Raw genomic sequence first — 17,190 nt, 5'->3', positions numbered from 1 at the left:
GCTTGTTCTTTTAAAAAAATCTGTTTTATATTATAGCAGTAGTTCTGCTCAAATTGAAATGCACACTCATGAAAAGGGTATTTATTCAAGTCACAGAGGGTATTTGAAAAATGATAATGTTTCAGGTGTGACTAAACCAACAACTTTTGAAAAAAATACCATGACTTCTCTCGAGACCTTTTGACATTTTCAGCTGACTTGCCTGCATAAAATACAAAACAAATACTCTTATTGCTGTGAGCATGTGAGCTTACCATGTTACATGAATACCAATAAACTGTTATCTTGATTCTTCGGTTGCTTCCAAATTAATGAAACGTGTGACCTCAGAAGTAAAAGCGTTTATAGGAAACCTGTGTGTCCTTTTGAACTTTTGGTTGAGGGATCCGTGGTTTCCCGTTTTCTAACTATGCTCTTGAGTCAGAGTTGAATCCTGATTGTGAACGGCTTATTCAATGGGAATCTGACTCAGGGGCTCAGTGTGTGGGAGAGTATGAGTCTCTTTTCAGAAAGTCCACAGATGGAGACTCCTCTCCACCATCTGTAAGCATGCTAATAAAGACCTTTCTTGCCTTTCCTGCAGATTTTGCAAACCGCATATCCTATTAATCTCTGTTCGCCATTTTATTTTCTCATAAAAACAAATTACATCAACCCCCCCATTAATTCATTCAACACACTCATTTGTCTTTTTATTATCTGTGACTACTAATCTCTGTCCAAACAAGTATGTTGGAAACAATTAACACAAATTTCCAGTTGGAATACAGCCAAATGAAGATATTCCTTGATGCATCTTTGCAGACAGTTTAGTGATATGTGCTCTCTGATAGGCTCGTAGCCCTGTTTGTTGGCTGTTTCGTTGTTTTGGCACATGTTGAAACGCATGCAGGATTGTTCTGTGAGAATGAAAACTCAGCTTTTATTCATCAGTTTTCCTAAGAGCTATTGGCTTACTACTGCTGCTCTGCCAAAACAATTTTTTTTTTTCATTATCAAATACTACAGCCTTTTCCCAGAAAACCTAACAATGTTAATTTGGTTTTAATTTGGTTTACTACATTAACACGATGCATAACAGTTACAAGGTAAATATGGGACTTTTTTCCAGAGTATAGCTCCAGGTTCTTCCACTGTCCTTTTGGACTTCTGAATACATCACACAGGCCTGGCTTCCATCAACATTTGTCCTTGACTTTGATGTTTTAACTTAAATCTATATGCCTCTTTATCTCAGTGTTACCAAAAAATACAGTAATTCACCTTTGCTACTGATGCTTTGTTTGTTAACTTGTTTTTTGAATCAAAATAAAGACTACCAATTGCATTTAATTGTGACTCAAAGGTGACTGTTGACATTCTAGAGCACATCCAATATGGTGCCCGTGGTATTCTAACGAATTGTCTGTGCTTCTGTCGTTACAGGAGTGCCTGGAAAAGTGCGGAGAAAGCCTCCAGGAAATAGTCAACTACCACATAGTAAGGCCCGCGACTGATACCCGTGTCCACTGCACATGTGGATAGAGCCCTTATGATCAGCCCATAGAGAACAGCATTGTGACATCATCGCATCTTGAACTACTGACATAGTCAGACATTGATTGGTCACCATGGACTCATATCCAGATGTCCAGAGTATGGGGAGGTCTGGAAAACATGTCAGTAAGCCGTTTGACATGTGACATTCACAGCATGTCATCGGTTATGACCACAGGTTATGGTCATTAAGAAAGGCCCAAAGGGCTTTGGGAGTCAAACATCTCTGATTTTAAAGCAGTGGACTGGCCCCAAAGTAGGAAAATAAGAGGAAGGAATGCAGTGGAAAATTCACTTGGACATAGAGGTAGCTGTTGAGTGACTGTTCCATGCAGACTAGATGGTGCTGTAGTCACGAGGTATTCCACAAGAATAGAAGGTATTCCTAGGTATTCCACATCTTCCATATTTTAGTCTTAAGTCTTATATTGCGACTTAAAATCATATTTCTTTTATGCTTCTTGAAATGCATAAATATGACAATATGTCAATGAGTTCAGTCAGTTTGACTAATTTCATGATTTGCCATTGGAATAAGTAAAAGTAACTTAAAGGTACATTTTGGACTTCTAACAGTCAAGAGAGGAATTACAGCAGCAAACACCCTCAAACCACAACACTGTTTATCTCTCCCCCTTCTCTGTGAATGCGTTGAAAGCCCCCCACACCATCGGCTGTGGCATTTACAACCAATTTTCAACCAATGAGCTTATTGTACAGCAATACAATGTTTTGGTACAGAGTATCGGTCCGTCAACTGCATATTTTGAAATCAGAATTTAAGGACTATAAAGAGGGTAGGACAAATATCTTACCTATTGTACCTTTAAACCAAGCTAATATTTTCTACTTAAGTCTTATTTAAGTCTACAAGTCTTATTACAGGACTAAAATGCTTGTTAAGACACTTTTTGCAGGGTTCCTCATGTTACCGCAGCATTGATTTTGTCCATCCGCACGCCACGCCCTGAAGGCCACCAGCTCTCACCAGGGAGAGATGCCTCTCCTCTGTTCAGCTCTAACACTCTTAACACTCCGTAACACTGCAGGTGTAAAATTACAGTAAGGGATGCGCAAGCTTTGTCTGCATTCCTCTTTCCTTGACTCGAGAGGCACTATGGTCCTTCTAAACTGAGGTCCATCTTTTTCAGTTTGTGTTTGTGGATTATCCCTTTCCCGTGAGAGGAGGAGTCATGATTAGAGTGAGAGCCCCCCTTCTTTAATTTAGACTGGGACTAAGTTACTGTGACGCAGAACCCCCCGGTCCTTATCTTACAATTTTGGCTCACTTTGAGGCGTGCCATTAGCTGGTATAAACAGCAGAGGCTTTAATTTCACGGTTAGATGCAGAGCAAGATAGGAGAGGAGAGGAGAGGGACTAATCCCGAGAAGGCCCGGCCGGCGTAATTAGACTGTGAAAACACGAGCGTGAGCTCAGAGCGGCTCTCGCTGCGCGGTCACGTCTGAGAGCGTTTCTGTGGCCCTTTATTTCCCCGGGGGGTTGAGTTTCCTGTCAGAATGCACGACGCAGCTGCCAGCTGCCTGTGTGAGTCGAATATCAAAAACTCCTGGTTTTTTTGTCGCAGTCGCCGTGGATAAATACACCGATTCGGCTCTCTTACCCACCACCGCAAAATCGCCTGACCACAGAGAGAGGCCGCACAAATTTACGTCAGAACCGATAAATCTCATCCAATACCCACCCCCTCACCCCCAGGGGGGAGAAGTCTTGCCCTCGCAGTGTGGTCACCCGTTTGATGTCTCCTCTCTGAGAGCCCACAGACCGCATTCCCAGGAAGGTTGGGCAGAAGGTGCCTGCCAAACTGCAGGAGCCCGACTGTTAGAAATGGAGGGGAGTGGCTGGGGTTGCCAGGAGTGTTAGAAATGGAGGGGAGTGGCTGGGGTTGCCAGGAGTGTTAGAAATGGAGGGTAGTGGCTGGGGTTGCCAGGAGTGTTAGAAATGGAGGGTAGTGGCTGGGGTTGCCAGGAGTGTTAGAAATGGAGGGTAGTGGCTGGGGTTGCCAGGAGTGTTAGAAATGGAGGGTAGTGGCTGGGGTTGCCAGGAGTGTTAGAAATGGAGGGTAGTGGCTGGGGTTGCCAGGAGTTTTAGAAATAGAGGGTAGTGGCTGGGGTTGCCAGGAATGTTAGAAATGGAGGGTAGTGGCTGGGGTTGCCAGGAGTGTTAGAAATGGAGGGTAGTGGCTGGGGTTGCCAGGAGTGTTAGAAATGGAGGGTAGTGGCTGGGGTTGCCAGGAGTGTTAGAAATGGAGGGTAGTGGCTGGGGTTGCCAGGAGTTTTAGAAATAGAGGGTAGTGGCTGGGGTTGCCAGGAGTGTTAGAAATGGAGGGTAGTGGCTGGGGTTGCCAGGAGTGTTAGAAATGTGTAGTGTAGTGTAGTGTAGTCACAATGAGATCCGCACAGCCGCTGGGCCCTTGAGAAAGGCCCTTAACCTTGCATTGCTCCAGCAGAGGATTGTCTCCTGCTTAATCTGATCAACTGTATGTCGCTCTGGATAAGAGCGTCTGCCAAATGCCAATAGTGTAATGTAATGTTGTGGCTGGGGTTGCCAGGAGTGTTGGAAATGGAGCAGGCTTTGTGGGCAGGCAGCTGTGTAGATGGATCAGATGTGTGATGTGTGCTCTTACGGACTGCACTGCACATGTGCATGAATGGGGATAATAAAGTGTGCTAGCAGCTGAGTCAGGCTGTGTGCCTGGGTGTGGCCCTGCTTGGAGTTATACCACTGCCAGTCACAGGAGGGTTCTGGGCAGGGGAGACTGTGTGCCTTCGCAGAGGTGCTACTGTTTGTGAAAACTGTATCTTAGATTTTCATATCTTTCCATTTTAGTCAAATCTTAACCACAGCATCAACTACATTTTCTGAATCCATTCTCCACATGGGAAGATGTGACACACATGGGGTGGGGCTCTGTATATCTTCACATATTCAATAATTCAAATAAAATTTTATAATATTTCATGGTGAAGTTCCCCTTTAAAATGTATTGGCAGATAGGCACCTCTTCTGTGACCTGGCAGTGAGCACACAGGTCACTCCCCCCCCCCCCCCCCACACACTTTTTGGGCTGAGCCATCACCACATCACCAAGGTGATGGCCACATCACCTTGGCAACATCCAAGCCTACATTTGCATGTGGGGCCACACAGACTCGACACCAACCTCTTTGATTTGTTCTTCGACACATAGCAGTCCTAAAAGTAATTAGTAATTACGTCTCATAAAATACATTGATTTTATATGCATATGTAATATCAGAATGCGTTTTGATATGATGTTGACATTGCTCAATGTCATAATTTTTTAGCTTTAAGGCATTTTCACAATTATGGACTCTGTATTAATTAAGGAACATCTCGTTAAAAAGGACACTGTTTCACGGCTTATAGATGGTAAATCTCATTATTTCCAACACGATCCATCATCCCTGAATGTAAATGTAAAGGGGGGAGGGCCTCTGTAATTAGGGGGCATATGGTCCGGTGTCAGCCTGAAAGCCAGCGTGCTGCTAACCCCTCTCCCCCTCCACCCCCTCCAACAAAGAGAGAGGATTAGCGCTGGGCTCTGCCAGAGCCACTCCCGCACCCTGCCTGCGCTAATCACTGTAATTGTGTGTCTGGCACACAGGCGGCTCTTTCTCCCACACACCTTGGGCGAGGGAGGTGTTGAACGTGTGGGGCTGGAGTGGAGGAGGGGTCTGGGGCGGGTCTCCTCTGCGGTAGAGCTGTCTCTAGAGCGGGGGTGTCCAGTCTTACCCAAAAAGGGCCGGTGTGGGTGTATGTTTTTGTGTTAGCCATGTGCTATGACACAGGATTCTTAATTACGGTGTCCAATAGAGGCCTTGATAATTAGAATCAGGTGTCTTATTGCTGGTCCAGAACTGAAACCTGCACCCACACTGGTCCTTTTCAGATAACATTGGACCCCTTCTCTGGAAAGTGCACTGGTACAATAGAAATATGACGGTCAGTACTTTCCACAGCAGCATGAGGCAACTCCTAGACTTTGAAAACGAGGCAAAATAGTTTGTGGGAATGAACAGTGTTAAACCTCCATTGGCAAACAGGAAGAGTGGTCGCAAGTTCAAGCTCACCTACAGGGACCGATGGACAACAGGATTTAACAAGATTGCTGTTGCTGAGCGTCCCAAGACTACGGCCTCAGAAATAGCTTTCCAGCGACTCATACTGTTGTCCTTAAGGCTCCAGCACTGAACATCCTGGTGGTCAAATACACCCTTAAAGTTGGGAGGCACAGCCTTGCAAGGACTCCATGTTTGCCCTCTTGAGAGCCAAAAGATGTCGAGAAGCTTGTATTAATTTGTGCAGTTACATTACATTACATTATTGGCATTTGGCAGACGCTCTTATCCAGAGCGACGTACAGACTAAGCAGGAGACAATCCTCCCCTGGAGCAATGCAGGGTTAAGGGCCTTGCTCAAGGGCCCAACGGCTGTGCGGATCTTATTGTGGCTACACCGGGATTCGAACCACCGACTTCGCGACCTTGCGTGTCCCAGTCATTTACCTTAACCACTACGCTACAGGCCGCCCCCTAGCAGTTCAATGTAACAATGTCGTTTGTTTGCCTGCAATGGGCTCCTGAATGGACTGTGTTCATCATCTAAACTGTTACATAACAGCCTTACATAACTACTTAAATCACTGGGGCCATCCCCATGTCAACCTGGGCTGCCCCTACAGAGAATGAGCAGACTCATTCTGGTTAGCATCCACTCAGGAACACCCAGAGGAGCAGCGCTAGCGCCCAGCATCGCGCGTTAGCATCACGCTCCCACGCAGCAGAAACACTGGCCTGCATGCGCCGCATCGCGACACAACAACATTAGCATCGCGCCCCCTTCCATCCAGGCCACTGAAATGAGTGAGGCCAATGCTCGTCTGCAGCTACAGTGACATTTAACTCAGCTTATTCAACAAAAACACAATCAGAATAAAGAAATCTTCTGCTTCATTCTTAATTAATTACATAACAATAAAATCCATGTAAAATCCAGTAATGTAAACTTGCGCAGATGCGGTGCAAAATGCAGGATGGGGGTCTGACGTACGTTGAATGAGCTCCAGTGCTGGTGAGAATGAGTGAGTGTTGATGATGTAATGCGAGGAGCCAGGGTCAGTGTGAGCCTGTGTGTGAGAGAGGCTCCATGGCTGCTGCTGGCACTCTGGGGGCTGCCCCCGATTCCTTAAAGACCCCACAGATCCAGCTGGGCTGACAACAGCTTAATTACCAGAACATGTACTGTACACAAACACACACTCACACTCTCACTCACACTCACACTCTTACTCACACACTCACTCACACACAGCTGCAGGTTCCTGCGATTAGCTGATGATACAGTCCCTGTATTGTCCCACTATGAAGAGAAGCAGCCCAACACCCGACAGAATGAGTCTGTTTTAGCCAACAAGCTCTTCTCTGTTTGCTGGGAAATCAGCCTCAGATCTAGAATAGCCTTCCAAATAGCAGACCATGAAAGGCGTTCAGAACAGAAACAGAACCTCCAGCGATGCTGAATTTGAGCCTGTCAGATGTCCGGAGGTCTGTGGAAACCGAGAGCCTCTGCAGGATACATTCAGTATGTTCTGTGCAGGAGTCAGAGTTTTTATGTCGCCCTGATAGGACAGTCTCTATAGGCTCCAGAGGAGCACAGCAGGTGGAGAACCTTCCAGATGGATGACATCTGTATCATATCACATATCACAGGGACATAACTGCAGTTTGCAGGAAATAAGTCGCTGTTTGTCATTTTTAACAATATGTCTCAAGACTTTTTTTTTTTTTCCCTGGTCTGGAGTTTCTGGAAGATGGAAGAGAATTCTAAAACATGCAGGAATTCCTGAGGAATTACAATTTCCTTACAAGGTCACTCTGCACCTCAGCACCAGGGGGTATAGCTCTCTGCACTGCTAATGAGCCCCTAATGCAGTGCTCCTCACTCCTGGTCCTGGAGAGCCGCAAGGTCTGCTGGTTTTTGTGTTTTACCTTAATATCAGCAACCAATTCAGACCCATGAAACCAGATGAGTTGAGTTAACTATGTAATTAAGTGCTTTAATCGCTCAATTAAGTGGTGAGTAACGACAAAATCCAGCACACCCTGCAGCTCTCCAGGACCAGGAGTGAGGTCCAATGCCCTAATGCCATTGTCCATAGTCGTGCTGCAGCCATTTTTTACATGACAGCAGCCTCTTCTGCCCAGCAAGGACTGGCCTCACCCTGTCCTCTGGCATAGGAGGAGCACCTGTGACATTTGGGAGGATTGGCATTGCGCTATGTGATGAATCTCCAACCATCTGCCGTGTCTAGTGGCTTCTGCACAGCAGCCAGGGAACGCCCCATCACCACCCCCCTCCCCCCCTCCACCGGACGGCCCTACAAATACCCGGCTCTCGTAAACAGGCAAAGAGCTGAAAGGAAACCTGCTCAAATTTCCTTCCAATGTCTGTCACGCCTCTGAAGCGCCCCCGTAGCCGTCTCCCGAGCGGTATGCTTGTATTTCAGGCAGGCGTGTAACTGCCAGCGCCGCGTAATTGATTCGCAGCTCCTGCGGTGCTCCCGCTAAAGCGGGCGAGCTCTTCCGTGCGGTTCGGTCATTCATTAAATGGCTGCTAAGGTATCAGTCCACAGCCGCACTCCAGAGGGGCTGCGGTTTCCCAATCCCGGCTTGCCACCATCTGGGGGATTTATTGCTGGAGCAGGCGGCGGTGAAAACCATTCTTACCATAAAAACCCGTACAAAATAATAAACATCAAATGTTTGCTTGTTTTATGGAGCAGTCAAGGTCTTGCGTAGACAGGCAATTCTCAGACCATTTATGGAAGGGGGTAGTTGTTTGTGAAACAGTCTGAGCGTGAGTGAGGATAGATATGGGAGATGTTTTGTACCTAGATTGTATTTCACCGTGCCCTACTCTGAATGCACATGCAAAAGAGGACAAAGCTCTCCTCACTGGAAAAAAAACGCAAATCTGTTCTGCGTGGCACTGTTCAGCAGACAGTGTGAATATCCATGAACTGGAAGTAATAGGGACTTTTATATTTTTTTCCTTCCATTGAAAATGCTTTTTCCCCAAAGGGGTTTTACACGTTAACATTGTATGATGAACAAATGTACTGTTCCCCATTGAAAGCCTGTGAATTTGTACGGCTTTAGTTTTGTTTTTGTCAGTAATGCTACTCATATTACTCTCATATTTATACAGCTGCCTGTATCTGGACTAGTGTCTGGTCACCATGTGTCTGTGCAGCCATCACCAACATTCCCAGAATGCATTGGGAATGCACTAATACTAGCAACCACAAAACTATGCCAGATAATAATCAATTTGCTATGCGCATAATAGATGCAGTAACCCATGGTGATTTACATTTGACTAATACATTAAAACCTCAGCAGGTGTACTGCAGGGGTACGGTAATCCCTTGGCCATTTAAGTTTGTTGAAAACATGTGTTTTAGTTCTTCCAAAATGTTTTAACATTTAAGAATATGTTTAACATACTCAAACATATTTCTGCTGTGTAGTAATAGAACATTTTACAGAGATATACCTGTATTAGGGCGGCACGGATGGTGCAGTGGGTAGCACTGCCGCCTCACAGCAAGGAGGTCCTGGGTTCGAATCCCCGTCGGCCCGGGGCCTCTCTGTGCGGAGTTTGCATGTTCTCCCCGTGTCTGCGTGGGTTTCCTCCGGGTACTCCGGTTTCCTCCCACAGTCCAAAGACATGCACGTTAGGCTGATTGGAGAGTCTAAATTGCCCATAGGTATGAGTGTGTGAGTGAATGGTGTGAGTGAATGGTGTGTGTGCCCTGCGATAGACTGGCGACCTGTCCAGGGTGTATTCCTGCCTTTCGCCCAATGTATGCTGGGATAGGCTCCAGCCCCCCTGCGACCCTGATCAGGATAAGCGGGTTCAGATAATGGATGGATGGATGGATGGATGGAAACCTGTATTAGTTATAGTGACCAGGTGTCTAATTAGGTAGTCACGGATTGCACCTGTCAAGTAATGTTTTACCATAAAGGAATTATGTTGCCACAGAGCATATTGCAGAAAATGAAAGTATTAGAGGATCTGGCTTCTGAAGAGTACTGGGATGCTGCATTTATTCTTCATGGCGGGTATCTCTGTTTCTAACATAATGTGGCATTAAGAGCATAAAACATTCAATAGACATTAAATTTTTGTCATTAAGAACAATTAACAATTCAGTAGTTGCAACTGAGTCTTACAGAAAACAAGACTACAGTCGTTGGGGTGTATTTACAAAACAGGATTACTCAGTTAGCTGGATAATTGCACTAAGTAATACCAAGAACAGCTCTTTTTACTCAAGTCCATGTTCCAGATTTGGGTGGGTTCTGGGTTTTACTCCGTGCAGTTTCTGGTTAACTCCGTAATCCTGCTTTGCGGAACAAGGCCCAGTGGTCTACTGAATCAATTTGGGTTTACCCAGCCAGTGGGTATTATGGTGTGGGTGAAGGAAGAATGTAAATATAAACAAATCCTAGCAGCTAATCCCACAGTCAGTGAAGAAACTGAAGCTGAAAAGAGTTTGCATATTTAAGTGATCCAAAACAAACCTCAAAAGCAACCATGAACTTCTGTAAGGAACAACAGATTATAGTTTTTGAAATTCCTTCACAGTCCCTAGACTAGAATATCATTGAAAATTCCTAAAGCAATTCCTAAATACTGTTAGGTAGCTACGAGAAACATTTGGAAGCTGTCATTTCTGCCAAGAGTTCTTAACGGCAATGTTTTGGTCACCAATACAGCTGCCTGACTATTGTCATTAGCATAGTTATCTGCATCTTGAGGAATGAAGAATTTGACCTGTGGGTCATGGGTTCAAAAGTTGTGAACTGGCCCCTTTTATTTAATGTGTGGGAAACACCAAGAGAAACAGTGCTATGTGTGAATGCACTTCCTGTGCAATACGTGTAAGACAGAGACAACAAGGGCCGTATCTGTTTCTGGTTTTCATGCTCATTCTGGCCATAATTACTTGAAATTAGCCCTTACATTTTACACCATCTGACAGCTACATTTAGTTACATTTCTTAATAAGTACATGATTGACAGCCAATGACTGTTCTTGTGTCCCAATATGACAAGTGTTGCTCTTATCTACTCTGCAAATGAATAAGCGTGGGTGTGTACAGTCAATTAGTTCATTTAGCCAGGGTAATTTGTGGAAACAAAAACCTGCCTACACACCGGCCCTCCTGGACTGGAATTGCTCATCCCTAGTGTAAGAACATCAGGAAGTGAACATTCTGGTCTGATCATCACTTTTAATATAAGAGTTTACCTTTCTGATGAGATTGTGGTACTCATTGCGACAGTAAGACTTTGACAAACTGGAAGTAGTAAATATAATATTTTAGGTCATAGTATTATCAAATGTCATTGAGTGCTAAATGTGAAGATACTTATTCCTAACTTAAGTAAGTTTGAAACTTTGAAAATTGAAGATATACTATTTACTCCAAATCTATCGCAATATTGTTTTTAGCTTTAAGTAATGGTTGTTACAAAAATGATATTTAATTTCTCACTTGCCCAAAGGCTTTTTCTCTCCAAACCTGAAATCTCACAAAAAGTGAGGCTGCCCAATTAAAAGTCATGACCTAATCCCGCCACAGCCCCTCCCCTCTCACAGTCGCACGGGTGAAGCTTTGCCTCCCCTGGTCCGCGTCATCGGTGAAACTGAGAGCAGGTGTTCAGGGTTAGCGCTAGCCGTTAGCCCCGCGGGTGGGATCTCTGGGCCTGGAGCAGGAGAGCACTAGCTCACTCCAGAGCTTCGTCTCCCTGTCACTGTCCCCGTCACAGTCTTCCCCCAAAGCCTATTTCCTACCCCGGTGACCTCATTTCACGCTCTCTCTCACTGCACGGGGAAAGCAGAGAAAAACTGCTCAGGGGTAGAACAGTGAATCTGAATGAAGTGTGTGTGTGCATGTGCGTGTGTGTGCATGTGCGTGTGCGCGTGTGTGTGCATGTGTGTGTGTGTGTGTGTGTGGATGTGTGAGTGTACAGGGAAGCGGGGACTTGCGTTCATACTTAAAATGGAATGGTTTGCTTCTGTCAGAGTTGGTATGCCCTCCGCTGGTTTAACCTGTAATTGCAGGTGCCAGGCGAGCATGATACACTCAAAACTCCCTGACAATGGTGCCACGTTCGCAAAGCTCATCCAACATTCAGTCGTGCTTGTCTATCTGTGTATCCTACACTACCTTCATTGAGAGAGAGATCTGAGTCTGCGCTGTTATTGCCACATTGTGAAGGCGCACGTGGTTGTTATGGTAAGATCCCTGCTGAGCTGTGGCGTTTCTTTTGCTTGTGTCTCCACAGATTCTGTTTGACCAAGCCCAAAGGTCCGTGAAGCAGCAGCTGCACAACTTTGTTAAAGAGTGAGTATGAAGCCCCTCGCCAATATGACCTGCTTCACACGGTCAGGTGCGCTGGTTTGAGCCCAGGCCACTATTCTTCATTCTTCATTCGCTCAACACTTGTGCCCCCAGAGACAGATCGACAGGTCAGTACTGCCTGATTAATCAGGAAAAGACGTATTCCTGACAGGGCGTGGAGCATCATGGGAGAGTCTCTGGTGTACAGGCTAGTCTCCAGGCCCAGACATTTGGACGGGCTGTCCTAGGCTCTGAGATTAAACACAGGATTTACAAGACCAGACTGAAGTTCACCCCTCCAGACTCGCTCTTGTACCCTGTCTGGAGAGGATTTATGAAATATTTAACGCCATTGAGAGAAGACAGTGTTCCGTGTACCATGAAGAATGAAGAATTATTCATACGTGAAACAAACTATTAACCTGTGGTTGCAGCACTTCTGTCTGAGACCCCAGCCAGGAAGTCATTTCTAGACGAGAAGCCAACTGTTTTGGACCAAATTTCTGTTTGTATTCAGACCGGAACCATTGAGGAATGTAAAATTTAACAGGTTCATTTCATGTTGGGAATTTTAAAGTTTTTTACGTAGGAGGGGAGGAGTGTCTGTTCAAACTGTCTCGCCTGTAAGGGTGAAGCAACAGTAGACTGAAAGGCTATTTCCAGATTTCTTTCAGCATTTTCTAAATGTGGTCTGAAAAATCAGACCTAATCGTATTAGGCCTTATAGGTAAATATCTCCTGATGTCAAAGATAGAAATTGTGCCCTGTGACTCTAGCTGAGACATCCAGGGTCAGCCTCGCTTGGTAAATGTGGAAGAATCACATCCCTCATAACACCGGCTGATGCCTCTCTCCAGTCCAGAGGCAGGAGGTTGGCAGTAAGGGAGCAGTGTTTTCAGAACCCCTGGCTCATCCGGGCCGAGCCCGGCAGGGGGTCAGGATTAGCGGATTCGGCATCGACGGTGGCCCGTGCGCCACGGAGGTGTGGAAGCACAGGCGGATTGGCTCCAGGAAATGTGACATTTACACATAAAAGGTCACAATCACAGGGCTTTGTGACTATGGGGACATTGCCATGGAGACAGTGTCTGCTGTTCATTATGAAATGGAGAGAGAGAGGATTTTCAGAATTCCCCACAAGTGTTTAATTTTAGATTCCCTGCCCAAGAGCTACACCGTTTTAATTTCCCCATAGTGTTTTTTGCTTGCGTTGACTCTTTGCCCAAAGTAATACGTATAACAGACAGTGATATGTGATATGTGATTGGAGGGCTGTGTAAAGGCTGATGAAAGATGATTGGCTGACGGTGCTGGCTCACAGTAGCTGGTTTTGTGTCGAGTCTCGGGAGCAGTGCTGGAAATGTGCCTTCACCAAATGGGGCGTGGGCCATTATGACTGACTGGGGCAGGAATGAGTCACTTGGACATGGATTCAGTCTGGCAGTCTACAGGGGGTGGGGGTGGTAGCTGGTGTGGACATGGATATACAAAAAAGTACACATGCATCCTTTCATAGACACACACATACACAGACATGCACATCCGTGCACACATGCATACATGGACACACACACACACACACACACACATGCATCCTTTCACAGACACACAGACGCACGCACATGCACACCTGTGCACACGTGCATATATGGACACATACATGTCTGCACGTGCAGACACAGACATGCACATAAGCACATACTGTGTGTACACACACACATGCTCACGCGCACACATACACACATGCATCCTTTCATAGACACGCACGTGCACACACGCATACATGGACACATAGATATATACACATGCAGACACAGACGTGCACATACACACATGCTGTGTGTACACATGCACACACATGCACACGCACACACACATACACATGCAGAAACACATACACACGCACATGCACACACACACACACACAAACACACACCCATATGTACACACGCAGACACACAGACACAGTGAGCATAATCCCCTTCCTCCTTTCCCTCAGGGACGTGCGTAAGTTCAAGGAGACCAAGAAGCAGTTTGATAAAGTGCGGGAGGACATGGAGATTGCCCAAGTGAAGAACGCCCAGGCTCCCCGGAACAAGCCCCACGAGGTGGAGGAGGCCACCGGCACCCTCAGCATCACCCGCAAGTGCTTCCGACACCTGGCCCTGGACTACGTGCTGCAGGTGACAGCGCCCCCTAGTGAACACTGTCCTTTGGAGGACTGATAGTTAACCCCTTAAGGCAACTCAACAAATGGAAAAGCCTGTGTGAATCGGGTGCATCTGTCCATGTGATGCATTCTTGAATCAGTTTAAGCTGTTTTGCACCAGTTTATACCTTTTCTCCATGAGATGACATGCTGTTCTAGCTCTTTTTAGAAAGAAGCAATGCACTAGTATACTCAGTGCTATGATAGATATTGTAATTGCGCAGTGCATTATTTATAATGGCTGAATATTCCAGGAAAGGCTGGCTAAATTCAGTGTCACCTTTACAGCTAGTCATATTGGCTCACCATAACTTTAGCTCATTCTACTAATCCTTGCTACTAATCCTTGGGACTGCAGCAGACTCCAAAATACCGACGGCACTATCCCCGCAGCCACCACCCACAAATCCAGAGTTGTCAGTGGACAGTTTTAGCTGAGCACGTTTTAGGGACCGTGCCATTTCACAGCGAAGAGGCGACCTTCTTAACTTCCCGCGGGCAATTCCGAGGGCTCCCCCACTCTCGCTCCTTGACAAACGGGGTCCTTCTCCTCAGCGCAGTTAGGAAACTGCTCCGGGAATTCTTTGCGTGAGCGAGATTCTTGCCTTTTCTCTTGGCACTGAACATGAGGTGAAAACACTGATGCCAATGACATAACCATCGCAGGAAAAGAGCATAAATGAAGCATTGTGCCATTCGCATCAGAGCTGGACAGCTGCTGTGCAGTGGCTCGTTAAGTAGATGATCAGATGATTACAACGAATCAATGTCTCAAAAAGAGACCACAGAAGCCCCTGTTTCAAATCGAATTTAAAGAAAGGCATTTTAAAAGGCTTAACTGCATTCACGATTTCATGATATGTTATCAGAACATACAAAATCTTATTATGAATGCTTGTTGGTATGAACGTGGCTTTTAGAGCACTGAGCAGGCACAAACTGCAAGAGCGTTCTATGACCACTGGGCGGCAGTAGAGCGTGTATCTCCCTGTACCCACAGTGTGGCTGCGTCCCATTATCTTTCACTCCACTCGCTCACTACCAGTCCTCCACTCTAGGGGAAGTATGTGGAGAAAAGGAGTAGAGTTAACAAGTAGAACAAAGGAATGAATGAGGGGGAGTGAAGAAAATGAGGACAGACTTTTCAGCTGCGTCGTCATCAAACTTGACGTCCTGTTTGAAGCAATAGCCCTGTCATATCATTATTCTTTGCCGAGCCCACGCATATTCCCATAGCCCGTTACAGATTAAAGCTTGTAAATTTCAAGCACAAGTTGCATAGTAGGATACAGTAGCCTCTAAAAACACAAACCTGACATTGCGGTTCACCTTGAGACACCAATTGATATGTAGCTAACCAGCAACATTGGATAAAAGTAAAAATTAAAACAAACATAGCTTAACTATTTACTGTAATCCCAGAATCCAAATGTGTCCTTTGACTGGAACAGTTTATGTTCTTGGCTATTTTCACTTGCATCTCACATACGCTAATTCTGAAACATTTCTGTAGATGTGTGAAACGCAGCCTAGCCTATATGGCTATTTTTGTGTAATTGGGGGAATTCAAGCAGTACGCACTTTCCGGGCTAATGGGACGCACCCTATGTCTGTGCTTGTCACTATGCTTTAGCTTACATACACTGTCTTTAGCCTGCAGCCACTCCCGCCTGTGGGGAGATAGTGAGCGATTTGATGCGATAGCTGCGTCTCTGCGTGAATCATCAAGGCTGCCGGCAGTTGGTATAACCGCAGCTGTAATCCGTTCCCCCACTTCTCAACCGGCAAAAGAAGGGTTATGGCTTTGACTCATGCATGCGCAAGGTCTCTGATATGTAGCACACGGTACTTGAACTCTTGTTTTTGGAGCTGTCTGATTGACTTGACAGCATTCACCGTATGACCAGTAGTTTTTTTCCCCCATGTCCCCATCACTTCCTTCCGCGCATTCCAGTGCTGGATACGGATAGTCTCAAAGGTTCCAGATCCTCCTTAAACGTTATTCCTGCCAGACCGTCTCACTTTCGATAAAACTTCATTATCCTCCTCAAGAGATTTTTCCTTGGCCTTTAACACAGATAAAGTCACTCGGGCACAGGAAGTACATTTAATAGAAATAACCTGGCTTCATATGCAAGGAATAAGAAGCCAATTTATCAATCCTCAGAAGAAATGTAATATTAAACTTCGCAAAAGATATAAAAATGGATACATGAAAGTCAACTCCACTGTCCTCTTTAATGTCTGACAGTGTGTGTTAGATGTACAGTATTTAAAATAAATATCTGCTTCCAGTTTCATTCTCTGACATCATGTGATGCTGGTTGACAGGGCCTCTGGTACTTGGAGGGTGTGTGTGTGTGTGTATGTGCGTGTGAGGGCTGGGAGATTCCCCCTGTCTATCAGCTCACAGATTGCTTGTCAGCTGAGCACATGCAGTCAGGCATTTCACAGCTTGTAGAGGGGCTTCTGTCATCATGCAATACCGATGGCGGCCACTAGATGGCAGAAAAGGTGTTGCTTTGCATCGGACACCATGTGAAATCGCTGAATCCTGTCGCAAAAAAGCAATTGTTCATTACACTTGCATGGTCTCAAGACTGTGAAATACTTGAACTAGCTTTACAGTGTTAGGTAAATGCTCAGTGTTGTGTGAATACGTTGATGTTGAATTCCCAGATCTGTGTAGATCAGGGAAGTAATTATCTGGAGCTGTTTGACTCATGCAGTTTTACATTTCTTCCCTCGCAGATCAATGTTCTTCAGGCAAAGAAGAAGTTTGAGATCTTAGACGCAGTAAGTGAACTGAATAGTCACAGCATTTTAGCCCAGTGTGTGTTTGTGCTGTGTTTTAGCATGATGCCTTTAATGACCAACTCGGTCTAGGCCTTTATGACTGACACAGCTTCTCTCTCTCTCTCTCTCTCTCTCTCTCTCTCTCTCTCTCTCTCTCTCTCTCTCTCTCCCCCTCTCTCTCCCATCCTCTC

General features: G+C 45.6%; 1 protein-coding gene across 1 annotated transcript in view; it reads left to right on the top strand.

Moving 5' to 3' along the window:
• LOC133138547 (arf-GAP with coiled-coil, ANK repeat and PH domain-containing protein 3-like) overlaps positions 1-17,190 on the top strand; it is a 94,778-nt gene that overhangs the window by 42,303 nt on the left and 35,285 nt on the right. The window contains exons 4-7 of the mRNA XM_061257395.1: positions 1,426-1,479; positions 11,939-11,997; positions 13,994-14,177; positions 16,955-16,999. Of these exons, the coding sequence (XP_061113379.1) occupies positions 1,426-1,479; positions 11,939-11,997; positions 13,994-14,177; positions 16,955-16,999 (342 nt within the window). The remainder of the gene's footprint in view (positions 1-1,425; positions 1,480-11,938; positions 11,998-13,993; positions 14,178-16,954; positions 17,000-17,190) is intronic.

This window comes from Conger conger, chromosome 10, assembly GCF_963514075.1.
Source record: "Conger conger chromosome 10, fConCon1.1, whole genome shotgun sequence".
Classification (NCBI taxonomy): Eukaryota; Metazoa; Chordata; class Actinopteri; order Anguilliformes; family Congridae; genus Conger; species Conger conger.
The sequence above is the reverse complement of the archived record's forward strand: the minus strand, read 5'-3'. Positions and strand labels throughout refer to the sequence as shown.